The sequence below is a fragment of the Xiphophorus hellerii genome, chromosome 20, assembly GCF_003331165.1.
Source record: "Xiphophorus hellerii strain 12219 chromosome 20, Xiphophorus_hellerii-4.1, whole genome shotgun sequence".
NCBI lineage: Eukaryota > Metazoa > Chordata > Actinopteri > Cyprinodontiformes > Poeciliidae > Xiphophorus > Xiphophorus hellerii.
Window position 1 is genome coordinate 21,396,594 of NC_045691.1, and position 23,148 is coordinate 21,419,741.

The 23,148-nt window shown below is 41.5% G+C and overlaps 1 protein-coding gene across 3 annotated transcripts in view; it reads right to left on the minus strand.

Moving 5' to 3' along the window:
* rassf5 (Ras association domain family member 5) overlaps positions 1–23,148 on the minus strand; it is a 40,305-nt gene that overhangs the window by 3,174 nt on the left and 13,983 nt on the right. The window contains exons 1-3 of one of the 3 annotated variants that reach the window (XM_032548928.1): positions 21,783–22,777; positions 13,268–13,422; positions 1,162–1,278 (exon numbers count right to left, since the gene is read on the minus strand). In XM_032548928.1, coding sequence (XP_032404819.1) covers positions 1,162–1,278; positions 13,268–13,422; positions 21,783–22,071 — 561 coding nt within the window. In that variant the 5' untranslated portion in view covers positions 22,072–22,777. Of the gene's footprint in view, positions 1–1,161; positions 1,279–7,443; positions 8,431–13,267; positions 13,423–21,782; positions 22,778–23,148 lie in introns of those variants that run through there. The other 2 variants (XM_032548927.1, XM_032548929.1) reach the window with 2 other exon arrangements.

Below are 23,148 nucleotides of genomic sequence, written 5' to 3' on the forward strand. Positions count from 1 at the left end.
TGATTTTGTGACATAAACATCGAGAGTATAATAAATCAATCCAAATTTATTTCTAGCATATTATAAAATACATTTAGCAAAATTCAAAGCAAAAAACACATACTTATCCGAGGACAGCATTTTCTAAAGCATGGAATTAAACATGTCATATAAACATGTGTCACTTACACCTTTATGTTGTAAAAGCAACATTGGATTAAGGTTCCACATTCAGTCTTATCACATTCACATCTGCCATCAGATATTATAAATCTGATTAACCATAAAGTTGAGCTGACTAGACCATTCCTGACATTTGTTTGTTTGGATTTTTTAGCTAAGGCAAAGAGGTTATAAGCTTTAGCAAAGGTTTATCACAACAGTGGGCAATAATTGGAGAAAATTTAAGACAACAGGGATCTTTAAAAAACTGGACATTTATACAAAACGTATGAAAAACATGAAGCATAAATTGGTCAGGGAGGTTGCAGAGAAGCCGACAAAATCATTTCAACAAGTACTGGCCCACATATAATCTCCCAAAACCTTAACGGAAATCCAAATCTTTTCAGACTGTTCAGACTTCTGCTACATTGCACCAGCAGCACTCATTCCAACACATGAAAGACTTAATGGGAAGAGAAGAAAAGTTTTGGAATGGGCTAGTCAAAGTTCAGAACTAAAAAAGTCGGTGGAGTCCTTAGACAAGAGCTGACAACAAGAATCGTTCTCCTAATCTGACAAATTTGGAGAATGTCTGCCAGGCAGACTTGGCAAATATTACCAAGCTGACTCCTGAGGGCTGATACTGAATCGAAAGGCGCTTCCATAAAGTTTTAAAACTGTGCACAGTTTTATTTGATTTTCACTTGACTTCACAAAATACTACCAATTTTTCATAATATTATTCATTTCCCTCACAAAAAACAAACTGCTTTCCTCCAGTATTTACATCAAATAGTACAAATGTGCTGCTAAACAGCACAAAGTAACAATTCTAATCAACCTTATTAGTTGAGAGTATGACAGTGCTACTTTCTAACACATACTAAAGCAATATACTCTTTTATGTTTTTCTAACTCATCCGTCTGCATTCCTTTACCACTAGAAAGCAACAAATGTACTTTTTTTCTGGTCAGAACATTCATCTATAATTGGATTTGATGGTTTCCAGAACTCACCAGATTCATGCCATTTTCAGACACCTGAGCGTTGTACGACTCTATCTTGGCCCGGACTTCTTCCTCTGACAGCTCCTCAGCGCCTCCTCTCTCCTCTTCCTCCTTTGTTTCACTTTGCTGGAAGGAGAAAGGAAATATCAGTAAGTAAGTGGAGGACTCTCATGATTGAACCAGGGCTCTATACTTAACAGCAGATGGCGCTGTTACAGTTCTACCAGTAAAAAAAATAAAGAAATAAAAATCTTATTGAGGATTGGAAAAGTTGAATGAGCACAAACATTTTAACCTCTATTTCTTCAGTCTTTGAAGAAAATATTAAACTGATGTATAGTTGATAATGGAGTTAAAAAGCCCAAACAGAAGAGTCTCCATGCTCTTCCCCACATAGAAAAGCTGCTCGTTTTTTTGGTTTTTTTGCTCGTCATCCATCCTCAGCAGTGGGATGACTCAATACTCCAGCTGTATTTGGAGTCAAGAAATATTGTGAATGGAGCTAATAACACAGTCGACACGAGAAGAACGCCTCCCCCCCCCCCCACTCTTATTCATGCCTCTGACAGAGAGATAGGGAGTGAGGGAGGAAATGCATGAAAGGAGGAGAAGGATGGAGGGAGTCAAACAGTGGGAGGCCCTGAGTGAGGGGTGAGAAATGATGAAAGAATGGCTGCTGAGCAAGCCTTAGCAACACAGAGTTTGACTAGGTTATTTATAGTACAGTGGGATCCATCCTCTCTATCTCACAATAGCTTCTTCTCCCCCCTCCCCGCCACTTCCCTCTCCCTCTTCTACAGTTCGTTTGCATTTTCTGAGGCAGTGGGAGAGAGTGGGAGGAAGAGAAAACATTGTCGGGGGTGGGGGAGGAGGAGAACGAGGGCTGACGGGGTCACGGCTGCAGGAAGGGTGAGTTTGTGCCTGAAGTACAGACAGACAGGCTGCGATGAATCCCGGAGGACAGGAGGGCAAGAGGAGCCCGCGGCATCGTGAGGAATAAAGTTTAAGGACGATTCTTGAGTTTGGTTCAGAAATATTCAATCGCATCTTGGTGAAATGGCAAACTCTGTGCAGCACACATTTTTCATATCTTTTGAATATTTTTTCTGGGGACATGAAATAGACATATTTGGACTTCATGTAAAGCGCTCTGTGTGGCTGAAAGTTATCGCCACGCTGACACAAGTTTGTGCAGTTTCAGCAAAGAACTGCTTGGATATTGGGTAGTTAATAAAATCAGACAACATTTTCTTGACCGGTGATCAGATCTTTTAGAAAAAAAAGAAATCTGCATCAGACAGTAAAAGTCAGATCAGCCCATCTACAACATCCCAGTGTATGAATAATTTTCGGCTCAGTTAAATGTACCATGCAATATTTATATGCTGGGACTGGATTTGATGTTACTTTAGAGCGCCATTAGGATGTTTTGCTAGTTATTAATTTCATAACCAAAAACTGCAACGATAAAACTCTGTTGGGAAAGAAATAATGAATTTCATTTTTGTAATTTTCTGCATAAATTACTCAGAATCTGGCCTCCAGGTCTGCAGTGAAGCCGCAATCAGCAAACACTGAAAGTCTATTTTGTCTGTTTATTGGACGGCACCTTGTCACTGCAACATTCAACGGTGTTGCACGCTGCACGTTTTCCTGTTTTGTGAAACACACCATCGCCATGGTGACCTGTGGTGGTGGGAGCATCATGCTGTGGGAATGCTTTTCTTCAGAAGAGACAGGAGGCAGGTCAGAGAATTGAAGGAGCTAAATACTCGCAGTAAAACCTTTATTTGTCTTTTTAAATTTTTTTTTACATATGCTCTACATCTAACCTGACTGAGCTTCAACTATCTTGCAATGGTTGTTGAACTTATATTTTTGTCTCCCATGTGCAATGTTTCCTTTCACTTTACTTGACTTCCCAGTAAAATATCCAAATTGAATATATTAAAGTTTGCTGTTATTATATGACAAAAGGGGAAAAGTTAAGCAGGCATGAATACATTTGTAAGCTACTTTACAATTAGACACTTCTCAGTGCATGTAACACTGTTAAACAAATAATCAGTAAAACAGGAGATATACTGTAGAGATGCTCCAACTCTGACCTTCTGTCTTTATCTTTACAGACCCATAACCTATTGAGTTTACTGACCTGTTCTCAAGCATACAAAAAAAAAAAAAACACAATAAAGCTGTATAAATGTTGAGCAAGCGCTGAGCGCTCCAGGGTTGGGACAAGAATCTGAGGGTTATTGTATGTAGGAGTCGGACTCCTTCCAGAATTCCTCACAGTCGAAAGCAACGGAGTGAAAGGAGTCTTGCAGGAATTCCTGCGTTTGTATGAGAGTTTCTAAATGTAACGGAGGCCGTGCCCTGCCCTCCCTTTCTGCATACCAGTGAGAGTGATGGGAGCACAATGGAGCAGGACGGAGTGGGTGTAGCTTCGGAGTCCCATAAAGTTACCCGGTTGGCCCGGGTCGCTTTGGAGCTGCTGACCGAGAGCACACAGAGTCAGAAAGATGAACAACTACATCTACAGTAACTACTAGGAGGTCATGTGTTGTCAGGGCTTTGTGTTCCCTCTGTCAGGACATTCTTTTCTGTCCGAATAACATGCAGAGACAGGGTGTTATCTGATTTTACCTTTGCTTGAAAAAGTTTGTATAGTCCTCTTCATATTTTATCACACTATTACTGTAAAGTGTGTTTTACTGGGATTTTAAAATCAGCACAAAGGAGTTCATAGCAGTGAAGATGATCGTTTTTGTAAATAAAAATCTAAGAAGTGGGCCATACGAAGTGGGAATCATTTTAAACTGATACCCCTAAAATAATTCAGTGCAACTGATTTCTCCTGGAGGGAGTCACCTTATTAAGTTGAGGAGTTAAAGGTTCGTGGTAACCCTGGAGGAGCTGCAGAGATCCACAGCTCAGGTGTGAACATCTGTCAACGCCTGGATCTGGAATAACTTGTAAGTGACACGCAAACATTCAATTAAGGGTTCTGGTCAGACGGCACTAAAGTCTACCGTTTCGAACTGTGTGGAAAACCAGCACTGCACATCACCCAGAACACACCATCACCATGGTGAAACATGGTGGTGGCAGAATCATGCTGTGGAATACTTTGTGTTCATGTATCACATATAATCTAAAAAAATTAAAAAATTAAAAAAACTTTAAGTTTGTGGAGACAAAACGTGAAATAGTTTCAGCTTGTGTTTTCAATCTCTTGTAGAACACAGACAGTTTATGAAATCTGTTTTATCTTTAGTAGTGAGTATGCATTTGGAAAATGTTCCATCCCTTTCAACTCAGAGCAAGGCATGACAGCAGGTGACACAGATGATTCCCTACTAAGTTTAGAAAAGCCCAGCCTAATTGCTGAGAGTCCAGCATCTGTTAGCTGGATGTTCAGTACCTGTCTGGTGAAGATAATAACACTGCAGGTGACAGAAAGCAGACAGATGCCATGTTATCTAATCCATCAGTGTTAGTGTGGCAGGTGTCGGATAAAAACAAATGTGTAGGATGTCATTGACGGCCATGTAAGCCACACACACACACACACCCTCACCCCTGCACACGCACACACACGCAGACTCATATTTGCCATGCAGAACCTGAGGGTGAAATGAGTAATTGTTGGTCTGTCTTGTGCTGCTGACATGAGACAAGAGAGGTCAGGACTGCTTGAAATGTCAGTGCTGCAGCATGCTCCATGTTTCCTTAATCTGACCAGCTGCTCCTTAACCTGTGATAGTCAATGCCAAATCACACCATCTGTGTTTCCGTGTGAGAATAGATTGCATGTGCTAGTGTACAATGAACGTAGGGTGTCGGCAGAGAGCGTCTGCACGAACACACACTCACACATGCAGATTTAGTTTCACAGCTTTCAGGCTTTCTCACATGTGAGGGCGTGTGCGTGTGTGTATGTATGTAAATGTGTTAGAAGATGCAAAATCATGTTTCTATTCCTTCAGAGAACACTGGCTGTGTTGTGAAATTCAATCTAATAGTTTTTACATATAATACTACTGATTACTGAATAAAGAAATGCTTTTTCTTCACATCCTTAAAAAACTGAAATATAGTATTATGGGTGAATTTCACTCTTTGTAATATGAACCCTTCAACACCATTTAACATATGCTTCAGAAGAAATAAACATAATTATGCTTAAATATTTTCAATGACATACTGCATTTTTAAATGGTGTTGTTGTTTCGAGACCATTTTCAAGTAATATATTGATAATGGCACAATAAATTCAAGTTTACTCTCTCGAAGACCAATCAACTTTAATTTTGTAAAGAACACTTTGCACTGGAACTGGAAGAGATATCTTAAATATCCAAAATAAAACTTGACAACGAAAACCAATAAATAAAGTAGAAATAAAAACCTCACACAACAGAATGCATAAATATAATGGATTATGATGTGTTTGTAAAAAAAAATGAATCAAAATGGAAATTATTGAGCTCATTTTAATTTATCACGCAATTAATTGATTAATTGTTTGCTGTGACAGGTTTAGAGACTTCTTATAGAGTACAGATGTATTTATAGTCAGATTCAGTTACACATAGATTGCCTTCAATAATTAGGTGACTCTTTAAGGTTATTTGGTGACACTAGGTTTTATTCAGGGGTATCAGAGTAAAAGGGGCTGAATACAAATGGGTCCTATATTTAGGGTATGTAATTGTAAAGGAACGTGAAAAGTTTTGCAAGGAACTGTACGTATTCATACACTTTGAATGGATCAAGTAACCAGATACTTTCTAGTTAAATTATATTGGATCAAATTCAGCTACATTAAGATTACAGTTACTACAGTGAACTGTGTGAATGTCACCAAAGTTTTCATGCAAATATGCATCGAAGCTGCAGAGATATAGCCCCTCGATTTGCATGCGCGTATCCCACGTTCAACGGCTGCACACCCACCCCCACTGGCACATACATGCATAAATGCAGACTGACTGATCTGAAGGAAAAACGACGAGCTGTGGAAATAATTCATAAAGGACGGCGATGAGCATCTGACATTTCCGTGGATGTGACTGTGCGGATGAAACCAAAAAAGGAAAAAAAAAAAAACAACCCACTGACACAAATTTAGCGATTTACGCCTAAAAATAAAAGGATGCTGTGTATCCACAGGAAGCCACTTGGATCTGTTTGTCCCTCTTTTTCATATTCAAATACAGGTAAAAAACAAACAAAACAGAACTCAATCAGTTCCTGATTGAATGTGTACAGTCGCTCCCTTCCATATCCTCTCACCTAGGAGTTCAGTTTTATTACAATTAATGCCACACTATTTGTCTGTGGATCTGTGTTAACAAATCTCCACGCTGACAGATCTGACACCTTGTCTGTGTCAGCGTGGCAGCAACCCTAACTCTGCGCAGCTGGTGAATTATTCAGGGAATAAACCTTCAGACAACCAAAGAGAGGCCAGGACAAGGTCAGCGTGAGGCAGCCCGAGGAGTCGCTCATTAATGCGGCCGTCCATGTCGCCGTGCCTCAGTGACAATCACCCGCCGGGCGTCCTGCCCCTACACACACAAACATGAACAGAACTCTGGAGGGCGAGCAGCGCCGCATGTCTGCCGCTGCTGCTGGTGCTGCTCCATCAAGCAGCTCTGTGTGAAGAGACCGAGTGCAAAGCAGAGTGAAATTTCTCAGAACATGCAAACGGAGCCAACAAAAACCGAGAGTTGCCATGGCAACCACAAAGTACCGGTAAAGTGATCTGCACCTTGCACACACAAACGACGACATAAACCCGACGCACGGGCATCGCCAGCGTTTCTACAGAAACCTCTCCCACTCGCAGTGGAGAGGAAGCCATTACGGCGGCTGGCTCAGATCATTAGCATCTCTGCAAACACATTTTGTCTGCTGGCAGGCTGGGCTGAGGAGACTGGAGAAGCAGCAGCAGCAGGAGTTCAGTTTCAACTCTGAATGCCTCAGGTGACAGAGGAAGGAGTTGAAATGGGTTTTTAAGGTAAAGCATAGACAAACAGTGCAGATGTGTGAAAGTAACTCCCCTCCTGTACGCTCTCACACACCTAGAGGCCTGCTTGAACAACACCACCACTTCCTCTCCAGACTTCTGCTTTCAGGCTGCATTTTTTTTTCATATAAATGACAGTTTGTTTTGTTCCCAGACACACTGAATCAAACCGTTGATCTTATCTATCAAAGAGTCTCCCCTCCATCTCTTTTATCAACATCTTAATCCATCTCGGAGAAAATGATGCAGATCTGTACCTTCGGTGCATGCTTGGGCTTGCGGAAGAACGAGGTCTTGGCGGTGAAGAAAGTGAAGTCCTCGCTTTCGTCGTCCAGGCTGCAGTACCCGCTGCTCATGCTGTTACTGCTGGTCATGGAGGGGGTCAGCACCGTGCTGACGGTCATGGAGAGGTCTTCCAGGACACTGGAGCGGCGGGCAGCTTGAAGAGAGTGTCGGGTCGTCTCGGAACGTGGCGGCTGAAGGGACTCTCAGCCACAGTCAAGAGTCTGAAAGCATCCGACTGTCCCTCGCTCACCCAGGAGAGGTCAGAACCGCTCCGCTGGCGCATCCAGTTCAAATGGTGCTGGCGATGGGCTGGAAGCAGCTGAGCTCGGCTCGGATCCGGCACCGTGAAGCGCCGCAGGAGAACGGGACCAGGAAATACAAGAGCGATCACAGACGTGTCACTTCCTCCTCACGAGCCTGTGTTCGAGAAAGCTCTGGTGCTGCTGTCGCAAACAGGCTGCAGATCACCTGGCTGTCGGCAGCTGACGCTCTCTCACGCAGCAGGCCGGGACTCCTTCATGTCCACACCGGTTCAGAGTCGGCTTACAGCCTGGTGTCAAGTTAACCCCGCTCACCTGACGGCACCTGCTAAGCCGGCAGACTAATGAAGGCATGCATGCAAAACCACATCCTGTTTCAGACTGGGCTCTGCGTCACACTGGCGAATAGGGCAAACGGCAGCTGGGGTCAAGTTCTGGCTGCGGAGCAAAGAAGGAGCTCAGTGATCCCCATCCACTCCCGAAGTAGCATAAGAGATCTCTGTGGAGACGACGAGACGCTCTCCTCCTCTCTCCATCGCTTTGGACTGATCCCTCCCACACAAGAGCTTCTCTTTCTCAATCCTCCTTTCTTTACGATCGTTTCCCTACCTCGTTCTCTCGCAACCTCCCTCAACCATCTGTGGTTTGAGCGTGTTATCAGGCGGAGAGCGCCCTCCCCCTTCTCCCTCCGCTTTCTCTCTCTCCCCCTCCGTCTCTCTTCCTGCAGGCAACTGCACCCTGCAGAGCACGGCCACTTCCTCTAGCAGAAGACGACGAAAGCAACAGAGAGGTGGGGGGTGGACAGGGAGAGACATGAGTAAACAGAAAGACAAACGTTGATGAGCTGGAGCTATGAAGCCTCGCTGCTCTTGTATGCGCCGTATGTTCGAACGGCGGAGACAGGAAGCAGCAGGGCAGGGAAAGATGGCTGCTCGATTGCTGAAATTCGGTCATTGTGTGTTAACAGTTGACTCGAAACCGACAAGACCACCAACCAGGTGTGACCCGGTAGGCTAGAGTGTCATTAAAAAGTTAAATTATTTCTGTAGTTCAACGGGAAAAGTGAAACTCACGTTATCTACAGAGAAAACTGACAGTTCAATTGGGTTAGTCTTCATTTTTAATAGAGAAATGTTATGTCACGGTCTAGGTAATAATGAGGAACTACTACCACTGAGGTTAGTTGTTCACAGAATGCTGTCTCTAAGTATGTTTGTGAAAAGTTGAGTGGAAGGAAAAAGTGAGGTAGAAAAAAGGTGCACAAGCAGCCTGGGCAAATGAGCAAAAGATCTAGACCACTGATTACAGATTTTTCTGTTTAGATGAAAGTAAATTTATCATTTCATCTTGAAATCAAGTTGCTTGAGTTTTGTTCCTTGAGTGAATTTTAAAGCTCTAAGTTGGTAAGTTTTATGGGGATTATTTAATTTTCCAGACAGATTTGGCTATTAGAACAATCTGGGCATCTTTAAAACCTCAGTAAAGAGACAGACTGATCGCCTCAGTGCCACGCTCTAATGATGAATTTCAAAAGTAGCCACAACTGCAAATACTGTACAGTACATAAAGACATGTTTTCCTTCCACTTAGTTTTCTAATATATTTGGATATAACACTATGAACAGCCAGTTTCTTGCTTCTTTACCCATAACTGTCTAGTTTAAATAGTCTTTTTGCAATTATTTACAAAACTGAATTTTGGGTTTTTATTAGCTGTAAGCCATAATCATCTGAAAGAACAGATAAAAATGCTTCAGTTGTGTCGCTTTCTGTGAAATTAACCTACATAAGAGTCTGCATAAGATCCTCTTGTTTAAATAAATTACTTGGCATAATTACGTTGTAATTTATTGAAATGCCCCTTTAAAAGCTGAGAGATGCCCAATCCTTCTGTCTTACGTCTGCTGATTTTCTGCTAAAGAGATGGGTTTGTGTCGACTAAGAGGAATAAAATATTGATAATTTACCCAGTAAGGGCGACTCCAGTCACCTTTGACCTTACACTGAATACACGATCTGCCCTTTCTCTCTGGTAGTGACCTCCCATGTCAGAAAAGAGCCGAAGCCTCCCCCTTCAACCATGATATTGATTCCATCTGAACGAGCTTCAGTGAGCTGCTCCTGAATCGTCACAAATGCAGAACTGATTTCTGTTACGGTAGAACTGATTCACCATTTTACTCTGCATCTGTCTGTAAGCTTTGGCTCTGCTCAAAAGGGAACCGCATGCAGATTTGTTCCTCTATAAATGCTAAAGGGGAAGACAGAAAGAAGGGGGAGTGGGATGCAAAAACTACACACATACACACACCCCCACACACACACATCTCCGATCAATAAAATGTGGTCAGTGCTTTGAATTGTGAGTGCAGCCACAGCAGCATCTGGGCACGTCGGGGCGCACGGGGATCAATTTTTGCTGAGACATACACAAAGTAACAAAAGGCTGGCGAAAAAAAAAGCAACCAGACACACAGCTACAGCGATAAAACAGAGCAAATGAAAAAAGGGGGACAGCAGGAAATAAACACCCGTCTTTTCTCTGGTCTGCAGCACTGCTGCGATATTTTGCGCCAAACCACAGTGTGCACAGAGACAAACCTCAGTCTCACAAATATGTGCAAAACAGAGATTGCACTTGTTTTGCTTCTTTTAGGCATAGCTTATTATGATGGGCTTGTTGTTCATTTGCTTCCAAAATTCAACTAACAAGATTTTAAGGGCGTACTGGAGGTGTGCACTGCCATAAATGACAGAGGAGCTTAAAGAGAAACACACATCTGTTAACAAGCATTATATCCAGCACAATAACTAAAAAGTTGCACCCCTAATCCTTAGTCCAGACAAGGGCTGCACAAAATCAGAAAAAAGGAATTACACAATAGTATGGTTTAATAATGTGATACAGATTTTAACTATAAAAAAAAAACTATTTTCCTGTCCTTATTCTTAATTTGTCTAAATCACATTGTCCCCCTAATTCTTTGTAAGTTTTAACATCCCAGCCACTAAAAGCATACGTCAAGTTTGGGCAGAATTTGCATGCGATTGTGATTGCTATATTTGCAGACATTGATAATCTCATGAAAAACCTCCTCTGGTGTTGTTGTTGTTGGCTTCCCTGATCAGTCTCCATGCTTTTATTCATTTCTAGAAACATCCAGTACGTGCGATGTCACCTTTGTCCCATATGTTCTTCAGATATTGATCTTGGGCCGTGAGATCTCACGATGTTAAAATGTCACAGTGCATCTCGTCAAAGGGTTGTGTGTGCCACAAAGCATCATTAGTTTGCTGTCAGCATGTGATTTTATCTGGTGAAGTGTGTGCTGGTGATATGGGCCCTAGACGTGACAGTAAGTGCTTTTAGTTTGTTAGCTTGTACCAATTTATGGAGCTGCTATTTGAACAGTTTTTGAGTTGTTGAGTTGATATATGGTGTTTAGGGTAGTAAGAACATTGTTTACGAATGATTTGTGAGGACGATGAGAATGGCTAACTGTTATTACCCTTTTATAACAGTTAGCCACGTGATGTTAGTAAAGTTTGCATCTGCTTTGTAGCTTCCTTTAGTTGCTTAACCAAAAAACTATTTCATCTAACCTCCATTTGATTGTCTGCAGATTAAAATCCAAACTACTTGAACTGGTCAAACCCAAATTTTCCCCTATAAAAAAGTTCTTTGAAACACATTTCAAATTAAATAAATATTTACTTTAGGGAGCATCTTCAATGTTTTACCGTGGCGTGAGGACCAAATCAGCTACATAAAAACTATGGGTTTGTCAAATCTGACTAAATTATGCTACACTTATTACAGAATGTCTAAAATTATTGAGATCATTAGTTTTCAAGATTGAGTTCAAATCTTGTTGCGTTTTCCAGTCTCGTCTGCTCAGCTTTGCTTCTCTCCACGACAAAGACACTAACATCTCTAAAACAGATGTACTCCTGAATCAGTGCTTCAGTGATTTTCTGCGTGCCCACCCCGGCATCTCAAACCACCATTTTCTCATTTTCTTGATAGTAGTCAGGTCCTGTTATCAGTAGGTGGTCTGACAATGAAACAGCATAATGCTAAAATGATCTGATTCTGACTTACAGTATGTGACATGGTTTAGGGCTCTTTTGCTGATTTCTTGGAATCCAGCCAAACTTAGATCAGCTCAATAAAGTTTATAACGCTCATCAATTAATGAATGGTTTATGCTAGACCAAAGTCCCATCTCCACCAAATGATATTGCATATACAAACATGAACACATAGTAAACGGATTGATTTTCAAGCTGTTTTCTTAAGACTTGAGAACGTATAAAAACTTTTTTTTTTCTGAGGTTCTTTAAAAGTGTACGTATGTGCACATTTCAAATGATATTTGTTATCACAGTGAATATATGAAAAATAGACCAGGGTGAATTTGCAAAATCTATAGCAAAGCAATGCAATACTTTTGCAAAATAATGCAAAAGAAAAAAAATCCCCCATTTTCCTTGGGGGCTTCATAAATTCAGGCCATGGCAGTAAAATGGACCATTTTAAATTTAAAGTAAAATACTGATGAGTAAAGGGTTAAAAATCAGTGTGAGATTTGTCAGATCCAGGTAGAATATGTCAAATTAATCTAAATTGTTTTTTTTTAAAAAATACTATTTATTAGAATTTTGTCCTTTAATAAATGAAAGAAAGACAAAAGTCTGTAAAGTCAACCCCTCTTTCATTCTGGGTTTTCTTTTTTCCACATTAATGGAAACCTGAAAAACTCTAACAGCCAATTAGATGGGTTTTTTTCAGCTGTACGAACCCTAAACAGTGTTATCTAGTCCCTTAAAAATGTAATAATCTTAATAGGCTCATCTCTGCCAGCAAAATGCAGATTACACCAACACTGATCCTACAGCCCACTGTAACATTAACTCATAATGGAGACAGAACAGATTTACATAATTAAACAGAACTCCTTTCATGGCTGATTATTTGAGGATTAATCTGACACAATTGAATCTTAACTTTTAGAAATGATTTGAGATTAAAGGGAAATGTTGACCAACATTCACACTTAAGTCATTCTGTGATCAAAGAAAGCATGTTGGGATAATGCAGCTTTGCCGTGACTGATGTCTCTTGGGAGAAACAGTGATTAACCTAATTGGTTTCCTCCTTCTGACAGGAAGAGAGGAAGTGAGGCCATCATGGGCCAGAACTGATTCGATAAAGTGAACCCCTGCTGCTGGAGAGAGGAGATGGGGAGGCTAAAATAAGAAAAAAAAAGTGAGGAACTGGAGAGTCAGCAACAGAGGAGGTTGTAGGCATTCGTTGATTTAATGTAGCGTCCGGTTCTGGGAACATTCTGTGAGCGAAAAAGGTATCTGAGCACATAAATAAATCCTGAAGTGATCCTGGATAGCCTATTGTTGGATTGGAGGATGTTTACGTAACAGTGGAGGCATGGAAAGATGACGCAAAGACAACCCTATTAACTATAGAGAACTGAGTCATGTTCACCTCGCTCTTCCAACCGAATCCAGATTATCTCACCTTGCACCGAGGAGCTGCAGAGGAGGAGGAGGAGGAGGAGGAGCAGGGGGAAGAGCGGCCTTTGGGACCTGGGCTATCTTCCGTCTCTCTGTCCCTCTGGTTGCAGTCGAGCTGGACCTGTCTCTCACACTCCAGGTGACAGGTGTAGCTGCAGTCTGATGGGACAGAAAAACACACATCAGTGCATGCAGCAACCAATCAGCGGGCAGGACTGATAAAATAACATAATTAATGCTCCCCCAGAGGGGTCCCACCAGCAGCAGTGGAAGATGAGGAAAGTAGGCCAGAATTAAAACTTGATTTTTCATAAGAAGGAAATGGCTCCATCTAGTGGTTGAAGCCAGACTCACACATACAATCTGCATTCTCACCTTACGGAGACCTAAGCCTTAAGTGATAAACTGTGTTTAGGTGCAAAAAGGGGTTTGACCCCAGATTCCTGCAAACAGAAAATAAAGAAAGCCAAATAAGTAATAATATTACTTAATAAATATTAAGTCAATTTTGTAAGTGAACATCTCCTATAAGTCTCTTCCGATGCAGGTCCATTGAAAAACTCATAATGAATTTATAAGATATAATGTAGAGCTGTGTTAAATGACTCTAATGTACTACAGCAATGAACTGACTCCTAAAGCTTTTAAGTGGTTAAGTATAAAGCAGTTTCCCCGATATACGATCTTCAACTCTCATCAGCTTCTGGCAAAAAAAGAAAAAAACAAAAACAAAAAAACAACACGGATCAAGCTACTTCCACAAAAACCTCTGAAAATAGTTGTTTTTTGTTCTCTGCTTTTAGGCTAGCTCCACATATGTGAGTCTGCCTGCTTATGCCTCCAAGACTTTCTTGTGGTCAGAGGTTTTTCCCAGCCTCAGCTCTCACTTCTCCTCAACGGCAGAATAAAAACCATAAAACTGCCCAGGCAAGAACAGCTCTCCCCTATGGGGAAACGGGAGACAAATAATCCTCAAAAACACTTTGTCGTTTCCTCTTATCATTTGTTGAAATGGACTTTTTCTTCTTAAATGTAATTTAATCAAAAACAAGTAACTACGAATAACTAACAGAAAGTGAAAGAGTAAAAAAAAAGATAAAATAGCAAAAGTAAATTATGTCTTGCTGTTTTTTTTTTTCATTGACATGCAAAAACATAACAGGTTTGATATAGATTTTAAAAAATTAATCCTTGCATTACACTCATATTTAACCCTAACTGCCAAAGATGTCTTCAAGCTTTTCAGCCTATTTAAAGGGATAAACGTGCCGCTATGTAGATTTGTGTTTTTGAGCTTAATGTCTTTAACCAATGGTCAGTAAACTGATATAGAAAAATGCATGGCTTCACTACAGCAATGTGTCCAGGTCCAAATGGTCTTGTTACCCTCTTCATTCTGACAGATGATTTGTTGCTTTTTTAGATCATTTAGCCATTTTTTTGTTGCCTAACGAGTCATATTGAGTTATTCCAGGCCTGGATGGTGAATAAATAAATACGGTTTATCACAGCTAATTCATGATTTAACAAGAGGGAAGGGATTATTTTTATTTTTTTTTACAATACTATGTTGGTTTGAATATCAATTTTCCTTAAACAAATGAAATCCTAAATAAAAACTTTATTTTGTATTTATCTAAGTTCTCTTTGAAGTTAACATTTGTTTGTGATGATCTGAAACACTGAAGCAGGACAGAGAAACAGAAACAGAAGAAATCTGCAAGGTGGAAAACACTTTTTCACAACCTTGCATAAGATATTTAGCTAAAAAAATCTAAAATATGAAAAAAAAACAGCACTAAGGAATTGTACATTTTGGCTGGTTAAGTACCAACAAATTAGTTGACTGGATAGAACATCACAAAGAAATCATATTTCAGCCATCTGATGGATATTAAAACAAATAAATTCCTGAAAAAATAAGATAAGTCCTGTTTTTCCCTTTCTCTGCCAACATCAGTGACCTTTTCCACTAGGAAGAACATAATAGCAGCATGACTTGGTGACTTGCACTGAAAACAAAGATCTCTTTGGTTAGAATCCAACTTAAATGACTTTTTTTCTGCAAGATATAAACTTCAGATAAATACAAAAGAGTTGTAAAGACAGGGCGACTCTTTCAACTATTTAGCTTTGGCAAAGAACAAAGAAGGAAGATGTGACAACACATGGCATAATACAGTATATACTTATAAGGAATACAGTGATAACTGAAGGTGCCTGCACTGGAACAGGAGGACAGATATAAGTATGTGTGAATGACAGCGACTGGATTGGCAGATAAACTGCCTCGCTGACAGGCGGGGATGTGTCGACCAGAGGGAAGAGTTCAGATAAGAGGATGCTCCGCTCATGACATTTGAAGGTCAGTGCAGGGAGACAGAAAGAAAGGAAGCTGGCGGGGGGAAAGGAAAAGAGAGACTCCTTTTCCTGTCTTTGGTTTTCCCTCATCCATATTTACACTGGCATCGCCTCCGCATCTAACGTTTACTCTTGTACTTCTATGGCAGCTGACGGAACAACCCGACCATAACGCATCAGGCATCTAACTCTTTCTGCCTTCATTGGTATCAGTTCAACCCTGAAACGTGAGTTTCACAACTCAACAGAGAGTCTTCACATTGCTTGTTTGCAGTGGTGTGAAGGTATGAAGACTTTCTATGTTGTACTCTAGAGAGAGAGTGCAGTGAATGAACGGGAGAAACCGCAGCGGGTGATCCGGGAGGCATTCAGTCGGTCACGGTACGACGACATGCATGTGGGCGAAGTGCAAAATAAAAGTGAACGAAATGTGAAATAGAAGAAGTAGGGGATGGAGTCAGGAATGAGGCTGTTCTTGTGTAGCTTGTTAAGTGATGTGTGTTAGTTTGTTGGTGTTTGTAGGGAGAAGAGGAGGGTTTTCCCTTTTCACTTCAGTGGAAATTTCATAACCCCCCTGTCAGATAGAGAAGTTAAGTTGGAATTTCTGACTCACTTACAGGAACTACTGACATTTATTTTATTTGTTTTACAGACTGGGCCAAGAACAACATTTTACTTCATATTTTTACTTTTGTTTTTTGGGAGAAAAAAAATCCCCTCAACAGGGAAGTTGGCTTCCATGTAGTTTGCTCTCTTCCGCTGAAAAAACGTCACCTATAGGATTAGAAAGTCTCTTTGAAAATCAACCAATCCAGCTATTGTCTACTGCTTATTAGAGGTTGGGTCACAGAGGTAACAGGTCCAGGAGGTACACCCAGACATTCCTGTTTCCATCGACACTCCTATGATTTCTGGTGGATCCCAAGCTGTCCCTGTAGTGGTGGAGCCAGAAAATGTTCATACTGATTCAGTAGTGGCCAACAACTGATCTGTGCCAGAACCATTTTGAAACACAAGATCCGTATTGTCCAAATAATTCACTATTCCATCAATTTTCTTTATTTAAAGACAACCTATACACATTTATTTGTAAATTTATGTTGTCCAAGCATATTTCACTGCTTATTTGGTCCGCATTAGAGTTCGATTGGACATTCTCAACTCTACAAACAAATCAAACTTTCCGGGTAAACGAGCTAGAGATCAATTAAAGCGGACTAAACAGGACTGGTGTGAATGCACCCGTAGTTTCTTGTCTATTCTCAAATTAATTTCTTGCTTCCTTTTTGAGATTTTTGGCCAATTTGATGCATGATTTTTAACATAGCACCATGGTTTGAACATGATGCATATGCAGTGACCATAGATGAGGGAAGTAAGATAGGTCACACAGAGGCTGTAATGATTGATAAACAATCATTAGCATCCAAACTTCCAATGCAGTGTTGATGCCAAGAGCCGTGTGTGTTGTCCCAACATGATTGCTGACTCTGGTGTTGTGAGTCACTCAGATGAACCGGTCTGGCTTGTTTCTGCTTTGCAGAAAAAAAAAACCCACATAGGATATTACCTCCTGACTGACCCTGCCTCGACAATGCAGGGCGAGGAAAAAGGCACGTTTTCAGGGATGTGCATCAGTGCAGGCGAGGACAGGAAGGGAGCTCCGACCTGCACTCAGTAAAGATCCATTTGTGGAGGCTGTGTTAACTTCAACTGCGGCAGCGGTCGATAATCAGTTGGAAGATGGGAAACGGGGGACTTTGTCTCCCTTGCACAAGACACAGCATGTCTTGTCTGCATTCCTAAATGCATCTCTCTTTCTTCAGTCTCCCATGAAGCACAAAGATCCATCTTCATTTGAAGTAACTTGAAACATCGCTATGTGCAATCACTAAGGGCTGAGACAGGAATTGCAAGATGCGGGGATGAGGGTGGTTGTTTTTCTGTTCCCGTGAGACAGTGGGTGAGGGACAGATTAGCAGTGTCTCTCAGGTTAAAGAGGATGTCTGCATGGCTGCAGATACAAAGGGGGGGTTATTATACTTACTGCAAGTCTGGTTCAGGATGGAGATGTTGTGGGGTTAGATAGCTTTAACATAAGGGGCAGGAATACTAACACCGACGCTAATGAATCTAAGCGGTCTAAGAAGGACCTGAAAGCAGCTTAGAGGGTCTTTGGGGGGACGTTTAACTAGTCTGATCCTATCACAGCTGATTTGGAGTTATTATTCATGTTCTCCCATGTGTGAATTTTGTGCACAGACACACCATGCTTCACACACTCCTTTTTTCCTTACTATTAGTATTTAAAGGTATCACTTGCTTCCATTTTAAAACATACAGCATCGCATCCATCTCTGATCCTTTTGCAAACACATTTTCACAGAAAAAATCCCTTTGTGTGAGGACCCACCAGACATAAACACACAAGTGTAATCCTCAGACTTCATCAAATCTGACCCCCTTCCTCCTGACATCTGTGTTTGTTTATCTGCACTGTAGCTTCATATTTGATAACGAAGAGTCTATCTTCTTCCTCATTCTTTAAATATTGATCTGTGTGGATACAGATGCTCCCACGATGCACAAGGAATGTTGGCATCATTGAGATTCAGAAATATATCTGTACAATGCATTTTCTATCTCATGATAGATACAGTTTTCGTAACATTGGATATTTAAGTACAAAATTTTACCTGCTTGGGTTCTACTATCTTTTCAACAGCTCGTAATCCAACATAATGGTGAAGTTTACTTCTGATTTTGGCAGTGTGGTAAAGAACTATTTCACTTCCTCTTTTGCCATCCAGACAAATTTAGATCAGCTCTTATTTCAAATATGAAATGTCAAAATTTTGACTGGGTTAATCTATGCTAAACACAGGTTTGCCACAGCGCAGTTTGTGATACCCTTCTTAAAAATGTAACAAACTGGACTGCTTTGTTTGGCATCTAAACCACAACCAACTTGGAAACCCAATCTAAGAAGGTCTGGAAGCCCCAAAAGTAGTGAACTGTGTTCATAAAAATGTTGGTTGTCTGTCGGCAGCTTATAAAATAAAGCATACTGAAAACTGTAACCATTCATATGTACTGTAGTTACTGTATATGTGTGACTTTGCGCTGAAAATGACTGAGCCCCATAAACAGGACCTTATCGACCTTAGAGTCAGCAAAGACTGCCCTGTCCAGATGACATGAGCTGTAAGGAAGGGTCCGCCTTAGGAAAACTGCTGGTCTATCATAGGGCACACAGATAGTGGTGTACACCAATTTTCCTTCTACTTTTCCTGTTTTCAGCTTGGGACAGATTAACCAACAGAGAACAAAAGCTGAAAATAGTCAAGTCAGGGACGATTTGGCCTTTTATGATGAAAGAACTTTGGTTTACTTTGGCTGTCTTTTGTTGTGGTTTCTATTTCAGTCAGTTCTTTGTAGTTTTTTTATTCTGGAGTTTTTGGTATTTACATTCTGAGTCATTCCTGTGTTGCTTAGTTTTTCCCAGGCCATACAAGCAGTCTCCTGTTGAGGTCTGTGCTTTGTATCACACTCTAACCTGCCCATAGTTGGATTTCATCACAGGCTTGACTCTCTTTTTGTACGTTTTCAGTTTCATTTTAAGGTATTCCCACATTAACCTTCTGGCTGGCCACTCTTGGGTCTTTTACAACATGCACTGTTAAGGTCACCCAGATAGATCTGGTAGATTTTACATTCATTGGTATGACTGTTAAAGATATATGAAATAAATGAATCCTGCATTGCAGTACCATGAGTACTTTTACATTTCTATCCTATCTTTGTGTTTCCTCTAACTTAAACTTTGAGGTTTCTTCACACAGTAACTCCATCCACACCAATGAGTGTTGTCAACAGGTCAGGGGCAGGATGTGTGTTCAGGAGTGACCAAGCCAAAAACAATGATGCCCGACAGGCAATTTCTCTATGCATATTCAGCGCCAATAAACACAGTGCTCACCTTATACTGTAAAAGCAGTGAGCTTCACTCTTTTTTATTTATTTTTTATATAATTTTTATATATTTTTAGCACCCCGCCAGGGGGTCTTTTTGTGGCCTCTAGTGTCACTTATTTTTTTAAAGTAGCCTGACAGGAAAGGGGGAAGGAGAGCGGGGAAGGCATGCGGCAAATGTTGCCAGGTCCAGCAGTCAAACCCGCGATGGCCACGTCGAGGACTCAAGGCCTCCAAACATGGGCCGCGCTATCCCCTACGCCACCACGGCAAGCTCCGACCTTCACTCTTAAAGTACTTGGTCGCCATAAAGCTTCAGCCACCCAACCTGAGGCTGAACTGCTTTGGAATTAGGCTTAAGGGATGAGATACCTTTACTTGAAATCCCTTTTGAACTCACTGTTTACGCTTGGAAGTGAAAGGATATTATAAAGACGATTAAAGTTAGCCTTGAAGCCTGCGCATACTCATACACAAGAAACTCTAGAGAACCCCAAGAAAACCTCTAGACTACTGTGTTTCCTGGGAAAGCACAATTTAGTTTGCAGCAGAAATGTCTCTGCTTGCATTTAAAAAACCACTGTGTGTGTCAGTGGGCTTCTGATTGTTAGCACTTTATGAGATCAAAGGGATTACGTTCTCGCTCAAAGTAACCTTTGAATTTCTCCACATGCGGCCCCTTGATGTTAAACTTTCTGAACCACATCTTTTATAAATGTTTGAAAACACTTAAATATGCTGAAATCCTAATAGAATAAACTATTCAAGAAGTGAAGTGTCCAGTTTGTTCCGGTTTTTATTCTTTAGAGGGATTAACTGGGTTTCCTTCCAGGGAACGCCATCTATAAATAGCCCTTATCAGTCTGCAGTGAGCCTGCGCTGCTGAAGCTGCTTCTTAGGCTTTGAAGGCTGCAGCATGACGTCACTCAGGTTGAGTGTTGGTGAAGAAGTGCTCCCTGAGTCATGTTTGGTCAGGGTCGTATCGCACTCACACAGAAGGTCACACACACACACCAAAGTGTGTGTGTTAAATCTTTTGCTTTAAAGATTTGTGTCATTCTGTCTGTGGGTGAATCAATGAATCTGCAGCAACCAGCCATTATTCGCTCCCTGCCTCTTTTCACCCGGTCGCACTTCAGGCTAATGTTACAGCATGTATTCATTGCCCTCTAAAAAAAAAAAAACACAAAAAAAAAAACACATTAGCTCAGTCCTTTATTTGGGTAAAACATGGGGAAAAATCGATGCTGCGCAGATTATGGTAGGCTCCATCTTTTCTCAAATTTCTGCCAGACAGAACAAAGTCAATATCATAATTCACTTACGGGGGATTTTAGAGGCTCAAACTGAAAGTGTGTTTTGGATCCGTCTGAGTGAGATGGCGACTTTCTGGAGGTGCAAAAGCAACTGCAGCTGCCAGCTGAGCTTTTTCACTTGGTTGTTTCCAACCAGTGTGCGTGCCGGACCCTGATGATGGGTGAAGAGTATGGAAGGCCAAACCTGTCACATTGAAATGAATTATCTTTTATGTGATAACTTCAATAAACTTGCAAAGTACTACAATTAATAACTAAATTGGTCAAAGATTTTTTTTAGTAATTAAATATGAGAAATGTAAAAAAAAAAATCTTTTCATATTAAATAAACATAAAATGGGTCATGTAATGGTTTTCTACAATTTAGCCCTGCATGATGATGCTAACACTGAAATAATTATAAAATATATAAGTATGAACACATAATAGTTTAAAAATAGTATAATGTGAATTTTTACATGTATTTACAAAAAAAACTATTTCTTAACTATTCATAATTGTATTTAATTAACAGTTATTTCTAATTTTATCAGACTTCTTAAATAAGTGAATATTTATTGATCCAATTATATATCTATTACATTCTGGAATGTGGTGAGTAGATACCATTTTCTCTTACACAAAAAGCAACAGGAATGGATCAGTCAATAGTGTTTTAGAGACAAAGGCTAACACGGTGTTTCGAGGCATGGCTGTTCAATAGTGTACAGAACGGTCGACACAAAACAGAAATATTTTGGCCTATAGCCGGCCTCTGAGGCCAGCGCAGCTCAACTTGTCTACTCATCAACTTTTTCTCTTCCCTCACAGGACAGACTCCCGTTCACATCATGACAAACGTGAGGAGATTTTTATTTGCCGTTGTCGTACCTGAGTTGGTAAGCAAGGATCCATTAGACGATGATCTTCGCAGGATCCTCAAGCTGTCGCTCCAGGAGCGAGATTTGGGCAGCCTCTTCAGCAGCCGGCCCAGCCGCCGTGACACATGGCCGAAGCACGCGCTACCGGCATCCACTTCTGAATCCCCCTTGACTTCCTCCAGACACAAGGACACCTGGCCCAGAAACGTCCTCCCCACTGGTTCGACTCGCCCCAGCCCTTCCCCAACCTCCCGTTCTCCCTCCTCCTGCCCCGAGCGGAGAGGTGCTATCTGTGCCATGGATGGAGCATGTTGACACCATCCGGTAGGCACCGTCCGGTGTGCATAGCTGTCGCTGGATCGCCTGTCCTGTCGCCGGCTGACCCTGTCCCTTTGTGGACTGCCCCAGCGCCAGCCCACCAGCTGCCCCCCTCTGCCATCCCAGCGGAGCCACTCTGCCACCGGTGCCACGCTCCGAATAAACAGCCCCCTCTCCACACGCTCTGCCACCCCTCCACCTGTTCTCCACAGAGAGTCCCCTATGCTCCCACCTCTTGAACGGTGCACCTCACACCTGAGCGTGGAGACTTGAGACCTGAATCTGTGCTGGAGGGCTTGTTCCTCTCTCGTCCTGCTGTTGCCACTGCTCCCTCATCCTCTCTCTGTGTCTACTGCAGCACCCACACACTCTGCAGTATCAACCAGCCAGCTTAAAGAGACAGACACCCCCAAATACAAACACTCCTCTTGAAGCTCCTCTGCTACTTTCTCTCCTCTTTTTTTCCCAACAACAAAAACATCTTCCTCTTCGTCAGTGATCGATTTTTATTCAGCAGCCATTCCTCTGACTCCAGAGAGGCGATCACTGACACTGTCTCGTCTCTTATCCCTCTTTTCAGTCTCCTCACTGAGGGGAAGTGAGTCAGCCAGTCTCTTTCGCACCACAACAGTGGAATATCTCGTCTGTGCAAAGCGAACGCATCGTGTGGGTTGAGATGACGTGCGGTCCGTCGGTTATTAATATGCTCTGTGAAGAGGAAAGAAGAAGAGCCACATGGAGTTCTTCTCCTGTCCTACTTCTGAAACAGAAGAAACAGGACGATGTGCTCACCGCTTTGACTCACGGTTATTATTACATAATCACAAGCAAGGACGTCAGAAGTGGGTTTTTGCACCGATGGAGCAGCTGTCCAATTCTGTGTACCTGCTGGAGGAAATGCATTCTTTTTATGTGCTATCTTTGGTGTAAGACAGGTCTGCAGTCCTCTGAACAGTATCCAGCCAAGGGCATCCTAAAAATAAACTTCATTGAAAGTCACCACTGTTTTTTAATGCAGACGGCACTGGAGATGCAGCTTTCCTTATGGTTTAGATCTC